At 50.7% G+C, this 12,475-nt stretch overlaps 1 protein-coding gene across 3 annotated transcripts; it reads right to left on the bottom strand.

Moving 5' to 3' along the window:
- Positions 1-2,872: 2,872 nt before the first annotated feature.
- On the bottom strand, positions 2,873-12,442 carry DYNLL2 (dynein light chain LC8-type 2). 3 transcript variants are annotated; one of them, XM_004747325.3, is made up of 4 exons: positions 12,306-12,442; positions 11,985-12,074; positions 7,813-7,951; positions 2,873-4,946 (listed from the first exon to the last, which is right to left on the bottom strand). In XM_004747325.3, exons 3-4 carry the CDS (start codon positions 7,942-7,944, stop codon positions 4,809-4,811), a joined length of 270 nt encoding a protein of 89 aa, XP_004747382.1. In that variant the 5' UTR covers positions 7,945-7,951; positions 11,985-12,074; positions 12,306-12,442; the 3' UTR covers positions 2,873-4,808. The 3 variants fall into 3 exon arrangements, with proteins under 3 accessions (XP_004747382.1, XP_012909119.1, XP_044925882.1); XM_013053665.2 differs by lacking the exons at positions 11,985-12,074; positions 12,306-12,442 and adding an exon at positions 11,940-11,963; XM_045069947.1 differs by lacking the exons at positions 11,985-12,074; positions 12,306-12,442 and adding an exon at positions 10,787-11,016.
- Positions 12,443-12,475: the final 33 nt, after the last annotated feature.

Here is a 12,475-nt window from a genome sequence, read left to right as displayed (position 1 = left end):
TAGAGCCGAGACTCAACCCCAGGTCTTCTGATTCTAGATCCTGGGTTCCACCCACACTACCACTGTCTTTGCATATTTAGCCTCTCTCTGGAAACTCAAGAGAGTGATGTCTAGCAGCCTAACCACAAACACTATACACCTTTATTTGGTCAAAAGAGAGGAGCATAGGGACCTGGGGTCCTCTTTGCTCTTATGAACCTGTCTGTACCAGTACAGTAGCCATCTAAGCAGGGGAGAATGCCTCTGCACTGGTGTGGACACCAAGCCCATGACATCACAAAGATATACATACAGGTACACTTGACCTCTTCAACAGGTGATACAGCATACTCGTTACCAGGGTGGTAAGGAAGCTATACCTTTAGTTCAGGGGAGGCAAGAGGTTACGATTCTGGGATTCTGTTCTCTAAGTCCACATGATTTATTTACCCCTCTGGTGAGACCTCAAGGAAGGGGCAGCTCCTCAATCCTTGGTATATGGGAGGAGTGAGAAGGGAAAGACAGGGAAGTATCCTCCCTGCCCTTGCTAAAGCAGAGTCCAGGAAAGGTATCAGTGAAAGCAGGGATTTGCTCCTGAGCTCAAAGAGTTGGGTCTAAAGCTCGAGGTGTATCAGTGAGACCACTACTGTTTAACCCAGTTCAGCCCTTAGCAGTCACAGTGCCTGGGCTCTAGAAATGCTAGCGGCTACATGGGCTTTGACAAGTCACTCACCCTCTGATTCAGTTTGCTTCTCCAAAAATGTGGCTAATGACTGCTGGGTCTCACTCAGATGGGTGCTTGGAGGTTTCCCGGACAGAAACAAACTGAAATGTTGTAAAACGTACTTTATGAACACATGCTTTCATTTTTCCATAGCTGGCAAGAGGAGTGACCCACTCACTCCTTTCCAGGCAGCAGGAAATTACATACAGGCTGGGCAGCAAGAGGGCATAAGCCAGACAGGAGTCTCTTCAGGAAAGGTTGGGCTGCCCTGGGGTAGAGAGGATGCCCATGCTCGCTTACACTCTTCTTTTTTCATTTGACCAACCCAACATCTATCAAGCTAGAGGGCAAGTGCTATTCTGTGTGAAGACAGGCAGCAAAGAGAAGAGAAAATGGCCCTGCCACAGTTTATATTCTGATTGTGGGAGACCAACAATAGCAAACATGTCAAGCACTAGCTTTGACAAGTTCTGTACTGAACTACACTGGGTAAGGTTAGTAGTGGTGGTAAGGAGGTACAACCTCATACAGGAGGTCAGAAGGCCCCTCTGCTAACACAATGTCTGAGTAAAGACATGAAGGAAGTGAGGGGACAGTCTAGGGGACAGCCACACCTTAGGTCTAGGCTACGGGACCACTAGAATTCTGGAGACACGGCAGAGACAACTCCCTACCATGCTGGTTTGGTTTACTCCCCTTGGATTTATTGTCTTCTCTTTCCTGCTCCGTTCCCTCCAGATTGCATGCCTGGGTCAGCCTTGCCAACTGCCTTTCAGTTCTGTTTAGCCAAAGGCCCCAGAAGATTGAAGAGGATAAAAGAGAGGTAGGCTATGGACAATCCCACTCTTTCCCTGGCCCCAGTTCTGACAGCAGCTGCATTCCTCAATACAATGTCCATCTGCCTTCTACAGCCCCTTCTGGAACCCATCCTCCCCACAAAGCCTTGTGGGATTAGCCTTCCAGAAGAGCAGTGTACCTACCTGGATATGTTGTCCACGGATACCAGCTGGATGGCTTCTCTCACCAGGGCAAAAAGCAGAGTTTAAGCCCTAGAGATCCCCTTCACAGACAAAACGTGGACCGTGGCCTCACTCCCACCCCTCAATGCTCCACCTCTATCAAATTATTCATACCAGGAAAGGCAAGAACAGAATTTGGGGGTTCTAGAGTCCCTTAGGACCTCACTGCACCAGAGGCAGAACCCTTTCCAAGATCCAGCCCAACTTCCCACCTGAAGGAATTCAGTCTACCTACCTCCAACAACCAACAACTCGTTGCCCAGTTATTTCCTTGACTGTACATTTATCATTATTGGAAAAAGCTTATCAGTGTGTAGGTGTGCTCTACCTGATTAGAATATGTATGCCATGGGAGCACAGAATTTATCTTGCTCTGTGTGACAGCATCCTAGGCTCAAGTACGCAAAAACTCAGGTATCTTTGAGTAAGTGGCAATGGAAAGGTGTATAAAGCAACCCTGTTCCCAGACACTTCCATAAGGATTCCAACAACTGCTTGGCATCAGGGATGGGCAGATCCTCTCTGAAGTATTGCCCACCTCTTCAGGTGTGTGGGTGCAGGAATCCCCAAGTGGGACAGCCAGAATAACACAGGAGTCAGAAGAATCACTCAGGTTCCATCAAGAGTGCTTCCATCCTTCTAAAGATCCCCCACTTTTCCATTTCTAAGTGGCTAGAGCAGGTCTTGGCTGATAGTGTCCAGGCCTTGGGGAAGCACAGGAGGAGGAGTTAAGAGGGCTACAGGTTCTTGGCCATAGGAGGGCTTGACCAAAGGTTCTAAGCAGCAAAGATCCTCCAGGTCCAAGACAGCAGCTGGAAAACTGCCATCTGGACCTGGGGCTGGAAACAGGGAAGGCAACATGTATTATATCAAAGACCCCAAATGTGGCTCACCTGGCCATATCCAACAAAGACCTAGAAAGACTGTGACTACTGCTGGTTAATTTTCTCCCCAGTAAAGGGGCCTCAGACTAGACCCTACAACTAAAATCTGATTCAGGGCAATCAGTCTCTCTTTGTCTGATCTTATCTCTTCAGCCCCCATCCTACTCCACCCTAGATACCCTCTACCCCCACCCATGTGTGGCACCACAGTCACCAGGGTAGCCCTTTTGTCCCCCCTCTCACTCTCAAAAAACCCAAACAGCTCAGAAGTGCATCAATCGACCTTTAATGTCCAAAAGAGGCATGGATGCAGAGCATAGGAGATGTGGTGGGGTCTCAGCCCCTGCTCCAGAAATGAGGGAGATGACACAAACCAGACATTTCCAACTGGCCACACAAGTCTGGGAAGGCAGGGGGAAACACAGATTTTGACATTCATAAAAAAATAAAACCTAAAGTCAAGCACTCAATCTTGTGCCCACCGAAGGGTTTGATAGGGAACTCACTAACCACCCCTGGTCAGCACCCACCCTCCCCCATCAGCAACAAAAAGAAAGCTCGGCACACACTAAAGGCTTGGGGAGGGGGAATTCTCCTGCCTCCCCACCAGCCCCAAGGATGGACTTGTGGGGGGAAAAAAAAAAGAATGAGCTGGATCCCAACCACCCCCCTCCCACAGTGCCAACCCTACACATGAGAGTTTTAAATGCGATTTACAAGAATCAGCAGCTCGGTCAGCAATGACCTCCCCCCCACCCCCGTTTGATCAATAGACAAGACCTCCCCCTGCACTTTCCTTGGAATCTCCTCCCTCTAGCAGCCCTGCTCCATCTCCTGATACCTGGCTTCACCACTGCAAGACTAATCCCCTCCAAAGTTCCCCCAAAGGTCCTTACAGCCCTTTATCACTTCCATCCCCACCTCCCATAAGGGCTGCAAACACCCACAAGTCACTTTTCCTCTCCACTATGAACCAGTTCCAGGGCAGATGGCATCACAGCCATCTCCTCGTGCGCTATCTTCCCAAAGCCTTCTGGGGAACAGACAGCCATAGGGCAAGCAATGTCTGGGCCAGATGGCCTATGGGGGTTGACAACTGCCTTCACCCCCTAAACAGACACCCCCAGAGGTTTTTAACATAAAGGCCCAATCAGAACTAATCGTGCCACCTATCTAACCATACGCCTTAGAGATTCCACACTGTCCTGCCCCTCCCTCCCCTCTACCCCAAACCAAGATACACACATACACATACACACACATATACACAGAGGAGAATCAAGGGAGACATTGATTTGGTTTGATTGCTAAGACAACTAAGGAACTACAGTCACCAGAAATTCCCTTGCCAGCCAACTAACAGGGGCTGCTCTAAGAGAACTCCAGAGGAATGAGAAAACTGAGGGCTAAGCAGGGAGCAGACAGGAGGAGAGAAGAATGAATCGAAGAAAAAAAATCAAGCTAATCCTACCCCCAACATCCTCCTAGCATGAGCTCAGGCAGGAAGAATAAAAGAAGGTAATCCACAAAGACACAGCCCTTACTTAGAAACTCTTCTGACAAAGACAGCAAGATAAGTCTGCTCCCTACTCCCACACACCACAGACAAACACGTCTCAGGGCCCCTCAAAGAATCCACCCCCCACCCCACCCTGTGCCCCAAGCCGTGGAATCACAGTTCAGTGGAATATTCTCCCTGGTACTAGATCAATCCCCCTAGCCTCCTTCCTATCCCCCTCTCCCTGCCAATCCTTACACTGTCCCCTGCAGCCTCCCCGGCCATCCCAAAGAAGCACCCACCACCACGAGGAGATGGCTGCACAATTTGAGTTCTGCCTCCAGAAACCGCCTGCTCTCCCCCAGCCCTCCTAGTTTTACAGGCTTTGTTGAGGGCTTTTTGAAAATTTTATGTAGGGAGAGAAAGAGAAGAGGGAGGGGTGGGAGAGATTTCCTAGTGCAATACAAAGAAAAAATTTTAAAGTCTGAAAATAAACATAAAGCAGCCTTCTTCCCCAGGCAACTAAACAGAAAGAAGTTTGGTTTTGTTTACTGCGACATACACATGAAATCGAGTATACAGTCCATGCAGTAGCACAGCCATTGGAGAGGACTTCCTGATGCTGGCCCCAGTGCAAAACAGTCCCAGCAACGCCGCCTGCTTGCCATCGCTGCCGCCGCCACTGACACCTTCACTGTGGCCACCTAGCCTGACTTGAAGAGGAGGATTGCAACTTGACCCAAGTAAAAATAGATGAAGTGCTTTGTCTCGTGTGTAACATAGCTGCCAAAATTTCGGCCCACGATACAATGCCAGGTAGGGTTATATTTCTTGTCAAATTCCTAAAAAAAAATAAATAAATAAAAGGGAGAGAAGAAAGGTGATTAGGATAGCTGGAAGACGAGAAGTCAGAATAGGAATGTGATTTAGTAATCACCCCCGCCTCCCCATCCTAAGGCCATGGCCTCAACTCCCCAAACCTCAGGAGCTCAGGTTAAGGCTGTCTAGGACACTCTTTCCTTCATTAATAATGGAACACCGCAAACTCCATTATTTCTCTCTAGCACTTTATACTCTGATCATCTCTCCTCCTCCTCCTAGCCACCCTACTCCATGGTCCACCCTGTGATTCTTTACCAAAGGACTAAGGAAGCCCAGGGTGTAAGAGACCACTCCAGTGTCTCAAAGTATGAAGAAAGCAGGGAGGAGCAAGCCTCCCTGACTTGCCAACTGCTGCCTCCCACATTACTAAACCAGCATTTCCAAATGCCAAGAACCAAGACACCAGAGCCAAACATCAGGAGCACCACGAAGCAGTTATTTGTAAGTCAACATTAAAGGCACTCCTGTTGTGCCAGGTACTGTGTGGGCTTTAAGTAGCAGAACAAGGACATCGACCATGAGATCAAGGCAATTCCCTTACTTCTCTTAGCAGCACAAGTTCAGCATCAAAGCAACCTAGGAAATCCTTCTGACCTAATCAGACAGACAGTTCCCTGTCACTCCATAGATCCAGGAGGAAACAGATGGCTCAGTAGATGCACCCTGCCATCCAACAGACCTTTACCATGGACCCAGCAAAGCTGCCAACCTAGGATTGCCCCCTCAGGTGCTCAGCATAAAACCTCTTTGCCGGGGTGCCCAGTTGGCTCAGTGGGTTAAAGTCTCTGCCTTCAGCTCAGGTCATGGTCCCGGGGTCCTGGGATTGAGCCCCGCATCAGGCTCTCTGCTCCACCAGGAGCCTACTTCCTCCTCTCTCTCTGCCTGACTCTCTGCCTACTTGTGATCTCTATCTGTCAAATAAATAAAATAAAAATATTTTTAAAAAATTAAAAACAAAAAACAACTAACAAAAAAACCTCTTTGCCTCCTCACTGTCCCTTACACCAAGGGACTCCAAGAGGTATTAGTGAACAGTAGAAAGGGGAGGGCTCATCAAATCCAGCCCTAATGCTGACTCTCAAGACACTGTAACACAGGAGAACCATAGCCACTTCTCTGGGTCTCATTTTCCCTATCAGCAAAACAAAAAAGCTAGACCAGACTTAACCTAAGGATTCTCCTGACTCAGAGTCCATGATTCTGGATCCTCTCCCTGCACAGGACACCTAAGGCGATCACTTAGCAAGGAGCCAGCACCCCCAGCTGGCTCCTCACCCACTGGGGCTCCTTATACGGAGAGTCTCTCAGTACTCCAGAGTTTCCTCTTTTCATTCCACCCCACCTAAGTAGGAAAGCAGAAGTCTATAAAACTTCAGGATGCCCTACCTCACCTCTATGAACCAGAACAAATCTACACTTAGGCATCCCTTTTGGGATACTACAGCTGAAAACATCAAAGACTAGGACTATGCCACTAGCAGACATGGATTCTGCCTGGGAATCAGAGGCCCCTGGGTATCACTTCTCACTTCTAGCTCAGCTGCTTCCTGTGTTAGGTAACCAGATTTAATTCACCCATTCACTCAGGAATTTTTCAGGGACTAAACCTATTACCCCAATATTGCTTATCTATTTTTGGCAAATTACATATTCAAGCCCATCCCATTCTTAAGAAGGTGGGGAAAAGGAGAGGATACAGTACCTGAGTCCTTTTTTTTTTTTTTTAAAGATTTTATTTATTTGACAGCAATGACAAGGAGACAGAGAGGCAGGCAGAGAGAGGAGGAAGCAGGCTCCCCACTGAGCACACAGCCTGACACCGGAGCTCCATCCCAGGACCCTGGGATCATGATCTGAGCCGAAGGCAGAGACTTAACCCACTGAGCGCCCAGGTGCCCCGAGTCCTTAAGAGGGGGTAAAAAAAAGAAGAAACTTCCTATAGGATAGAGATTATTACAGGGATATCCCATTTAAATGATGCAGTTCCTTGAAAAACTTGTGTATGATCTTGTATTATCTGTTCAATTATCCTCGATTTACATTTTGAATAGTTCTGATTTCAACCAGTTACATTTGATCCTAAGCTTCTCTCCCCAATGCCCTGTAGTCACAAAATTATCTATAAACACACACACAGACACACACACATAAGCACACCTCAGCAGAGCTCCTATAAAGAACTCTTAAGGTGAGGCACCTGTGTGGCTCAGTGGGTTAAAGTCTCTGCCTTCAGCTCAGGTCATAATCCCAGGGTCCTTGGATAGAGTCCCACATTGGGCTCTCTGCTCAGCAGGGAGAGCCTGCTTCCTCTTCTCTCTCTCTGCCCGCCTCTCTGCCTACTTGTAATCTCTGGCAAATAAATAAATAAAATCTTAAAAAAAAAAATTTAAAAAAAACTCCTAAGGTAGGGACGCCTGGGTGGCTCAGTCATTAAGTGTTTGCCTTTGGCTCAGGTCATGATCCCAGGATCCTGTGATCGAGCCCCACATCGGGCTCCCTGCTCGGCAGGAGGCCTGCTTCTCCCTCTCCCACTCCCCCTGCTTGTGTTCCCTCTCTCGATGTCTGTGTCTGTCTCTGTGTCAAATAAATAAATAAATAAAATCTTTAAAAAAAACAAAAGAAAAGGAAAAAAAAAGAAAAAAAAAGAACTCCTAAGGTGAATGCTTTGGCAAGAATCCCTCTCTAATTTGTCTGCTTTGTAAGCTTCTGGGTTTTGTTTGCATGGGATATACCTGCTTTCTTAAGTTCCCAGTTCAGATCCCCTTGGGGAACAGCTTAGATGTCTACCCCTACCCCTAGCCAATAGCCACAGTTCTCTTGGCGCACCTTCTTGATATAGGCAGCAATGTCCTTCTCTATGTTGTACTTCTCCATAGCCTGCGTGGCGCAGTCAACGGCATCCTGTTGCATGTCCTCAGACATGTCTGCGTTCTTGATCACTGCCTTCCGGTCAGACATCGTGACACTGCAGAAGAAGCAGAGAGGTGAAGCTGATAACCCATGCTCTAAGCAATGCACATCAGCAGCTGAGTACGGAGCCTCAGTGGGAGAACAGAAGACAACAGAAAACACAGACATGAGGCATTATAAGAAGAGGGAGGTCCTGAGCTTTTAGGAAAGACCTGGTCCCCAAACCTGGGAAATACAAGGTGGATAGGAAAAGACCTAAGAAGCCATTGATTTTTAGCATTTATAAAATAAGGCTTTTTCCATCTATTTCTGGTATCTTAAATAGTATCAATTGCCCAGATATTATAATATATCACCTACTAGCTGTGTCCTTGGGCAAGTTACTTAACCTTTGTGCTTTCATATCATCATCTTGAAATGGAGTCCTTCAGGGTTACTGAGGGCAAACCAGGTGGCATTAACACCTGAACACAGTAAGTCCTTGATTTAATGACCATTACTGCATCATTGGTAACACAGTGGAAAGAAGATGAACTAGGAATCAGTAGGCCTGACTTCTGGTCCTGACTATGAACTCCTGTATCTTGTAGTCTTGGAAAGCCACTCACCCTTCCTGCATCCGATATTTCCACTTTAGCAATGAGAGTAACTCTCCATCTGGGGTTGTTACAAGGATTAATTAAGGTTATATGAAAGCATCTGCGAACAAGGACAGTCTACACTGGGGTCTGTGGGCCAGATTCAGCCCACCACCTGTTTCTGTAAATAAAGTTTTATAGAACAGGCAAATATGGCAGAGTTGAGTAATTCCAAGACAATGCATGGCCTGCAAAGCCTAAAATATTTTCTATCTGGCCTTCCACAGAAAAAGGTTGTCAATGCCTGGCAGTGAGAGAGATAACAAAAAGTGAGGAATTGTTATTTTAACAGCCCCATTTCATATCCCTGCTATCTAACCCTTGGCATTCATCCTATAGCGACCAGAATTTTGGGGTAGACTTTGCATGGTCCGTTCCTGGGATGACAGGAATCCCCAGAAGGCTGGTCAGAACCTGACTGGCAGTCTATAGCAGGTGAGTGCTTTGCTCAAGAACCAAGGAGATGAGCTGCAAAACCCAATCCTCTGTCCTTGACCACAGTCCCATCACAATGATTCCCCCAATCCCCATCCCCAAAAGAGGACTCTGTCACCCGGCCCAGCAGACAAAAGATGTCGTCATTCCAGCCCTGTCTGATATTAAGGCTACACAGGAGGCCTGCCTGCTCAAGGAGAGATCCCTGGTACCGTTCGAGGCCACCTTGATCTCTGCGCCCACAATAGCCTGTGTGCTGGGTGGACTAAAAGGGAAAGCAGAACTCACGATTACTCCTTTAGCCTGTACCCAATGCAAAGAAAGCATATATGCCAGCTGCCAACCACACAGTCCTTGACCGCACCCAAGGCACCTCAAACTAAGCAGGGCTGGCTCTATTTCAGCAGAGACTGGCAGAGGAAAGTTAGTGGACCAGAAAAATCCGACCCCACACCCCAAGAAGTACCTGAGCATCACCAGGTGCTGAGGAAAAGGTTAGGAGAACCTTGTTCAATGCCTGACTAGCTACATGACCTTGGACAAAGCAATACCTTCATTCTAAAAACCCATGGTTGAAAGAAGATAAATGGGGCAACTTCAATGAGTTTGAGCAGATATATAACTACAGAGAAAGAATGTTCTGAGTATTATAAGACTGACTATTTGAAGAAAACTAGTGTCACCTGATGGCCTATTCCAGGTTACCACTCAGAAGGGGGCACTGTTTACAAACGCAAGGGTGGGGGTGGGGCCTGGTAAGACACTGTGAAGTTAAAGCGTGAAATTGGCACTGGTTTTCCCAGCAACCTCACCTGCTCCACCGGCCTCATCCCCAAAGTCCAAAGGAACAACTCTGTCACAGTAATTAAAAGCCACTTTACTCTCTAGTAGGAGAGCGCCTGCGGTTACATAACGTTGGTCTTGTGACTACAATGCTACGATTCTTCACCCCCGGCCCCCCAGGCGTCTGAGGGGTGAGGCCTAGCCCCAACCTGCCGTGTCCAAGGTGCCAGTGAGAAAAGGACACGGAGGTGCCCGGCATACGCACCTCCCTCCTGGGAAAACAAGCAAGGGACCTGGGCCTCCGTTCAGAAAGACGAACGGAGGGCCCCAGGCCAGCTGCATCGGTCGAAAGCCAGGGGCTCCTAGGAAAAGCGAAGAAGGCACTCCAGGACAGCTCCCTATCCGCTATCCCCAGTTTTGTGTCATAAAAGGCCAAGTCTCAGAAAGCCCCGGACCACCCTCCCCTGAGCCCCCTCCCCGAACGCTGACATTTCCCCCCCTGAAATCTCCAAGGGGACTTATCCCTCCACCATGACCTCCTCCGGAGCGCTGCGGCCCCCGAAGGCCAACACCTGGGGCATGAGAAAGCATCCTCCCCGACACCTCCGCCCCGGCCGGTCAGCCGCCCTCCCCCGCCCGGCCTGGAGCAGCGCCGGAGTGACTGGGCGTCCTCGCCGCAGGAAGGACGCCCCGGAGTGTGGCGGCGGCGGCGGCAGGAGGCGGCAGGAGGCGCCGCGTCACACCCGAGCCCTCTCCACCCCCTCTCCCTCGGCCCCAAACACCAGAGGCCTCCACGCAGCGCCGGGAGACTCCCGGGAGGGGAGGGGACGGGAAGGAGGCGGGGAGCCGCACCTCCGCAGCCCCGGGCCTCCGGCCGCGCCCGAGGGTCGCGAGGGCACGGGGTGGCGCAGCTCCGGGAAGGAGGGGCCCCGAGGGCGTCACGCCTAGGCCAGCTCGGGGCTGGGCCTCGCGCGTGGGGCTGCACGCGACCGCCGCGGGCCGCCGCCCCGGGGACTCCCCCACCCACCGCTCACCTTCACGGAGGCTAGTCCGCGCGGGGCCTCAGGGGAGCAGCGATGGGCTCGGCACGGGCGCGGGCAGGGGCGGTGTCCCCTCGGCTCCTCCAGCAGCAGCAGCAGCTGCCGCCGCCGCCGCGGTCTCCGGCTCCCGCGGCCCTGGGCCGATCGCTCGCCGCCGCCGTCCGCCCTTCGAGCTTCCCCGGCCACCCGCTCTCCGCCTCGCGCCCGCCGGCCCGCCGCCTTATCCTTGCTCGCGCCTCGCAGCTCCGCTCCGCTCTGCCGCTGAGCACGGCCGACGCGCGGCCCCCACAGAAATAGCGCCCCGCCCCCGCCCCCCCGCCGCGCGCGCCGCCGTCCGCGCTCCCCATTGGCTGCGCCCGCCCGGCCCCGCACTGCGGGCTTCTCCCCGCGCCGCTCTCGCCCCACATCTTGTTTCCTCCCACAATGCCTCGGGGCGGAGGGAGGGGGAGCTGGAAAGGGTGGGGGGAGGGAGATGTGGCCTTAAGAAGAGAAAGGAGAAGAAAAATGCAGACCCTTCCACCCAGGGCTAGGAGGCCAGGCCTAAAAAGGAATAAGTAGGCGAGGCTTAGGAAGAGGGAGGGGTATAAAGACCCCAATCTCAAGGAGAATAAAGAGACCGAGAGGGATGGAGATTTCAGACCCTGGAGCAGATGGGGAAGGGGTAGATAGAGACCCTAACCAGAGGAAGAGGAAGGGAAAGGAGGTGAAGTCATCAGCCTCAGAAGAAAAGACAGGACACCCCTTCCCTCCCTCCCCCTCCCCCAGATCTGTTGGAAGGAGAGAAACAACCGCTCAACAGAGAGGTAAAAGCATAAATAGCCCCAGGGCTCCCCTCCCCTTACATTCAGGAAAAGTCCCTTCCCCAGCTCAGTCTTTGTTCCCGAGTCTCAAGGCCACAGGACCTCAGCTCGCAGCTGGAGCCCAGCTGCTGTTTATCGTCTTAGAGCTCTATGGAGGCAGACTCTAAGCAAGGTTGTGAAAAGGGAGGTTGGTCTTTGGCACGCAGGATCCTGGAGTAGAGGTGAGAGTAAGCCATTTCTGGTCGGTGACGACCTCACGGGGAGTGCATAGAACCCCCGAGAGGTGTGAACCATAGTGTGGCAGACCTATGAGGAAACTTAAAATTCAGCCCATGCATACTCCTCACCTTATAGAGAAGAGAACCAAAGCACAAAGGGGGCAGAGCTCTCACCAGATCACCGCAGGTCAGGCTTGGTCTTGGCTTTTAGGCTGAAAAGTGGTGCTTTTAGGCGGCGGCTCCTCTGGTGGCTGTGGAGGCTCTCTGTGGGAGTGTGTGTAAATGCCCAGTGAACTTTGGGAGAGATCCTGCCCATTACTCCACCCCACCCACCTCCAGAGAACAGGAAATGTCTGCCTTTTTCTTCCCCTCAGTTTCACAAAGGAAGTGTCTACCTAAAGGGGTGGTGAGAATCTTTATAGGGAGCCACGTGTTTGGGCCACACAGTGAGGATTAAATTCCCCTTCCCATCATTTTCCCTTCCCTGCCTCAAACCTTGTTCAGGAAGTCGTTCTTGCTCTGGACGTGGTCTGCTCTGGTGTGGAACATCATAATTTAGTATTCATTATGTATCAGGGGAAACCTGGAAAATCACGCCCTCCCACTTCTGCTTTCTGCTGCTCTGTCATGTCCCAACCTCTGTCAGCATTCCAGGGGAACAGACA

Source organism: Mustela putorius, unplaced genomic scaffold (assembly GCF_011764305.1).
Source record: "Mustela putorius furo isolate JIRA1106 unplaced genomic scaffold, ASM1176430v1.1 tig00003962_pilon_pilon_pilon, whole genome shotgun sequence".
NCBI lineage: Eukaryota > Metazoa > Chordata > Mammalia > Carnivora > Mustelidae > Mustela > Mustela putorius.
This window is presented reverse-complemented; position numbering and strand designations above follow the sequence as displayed.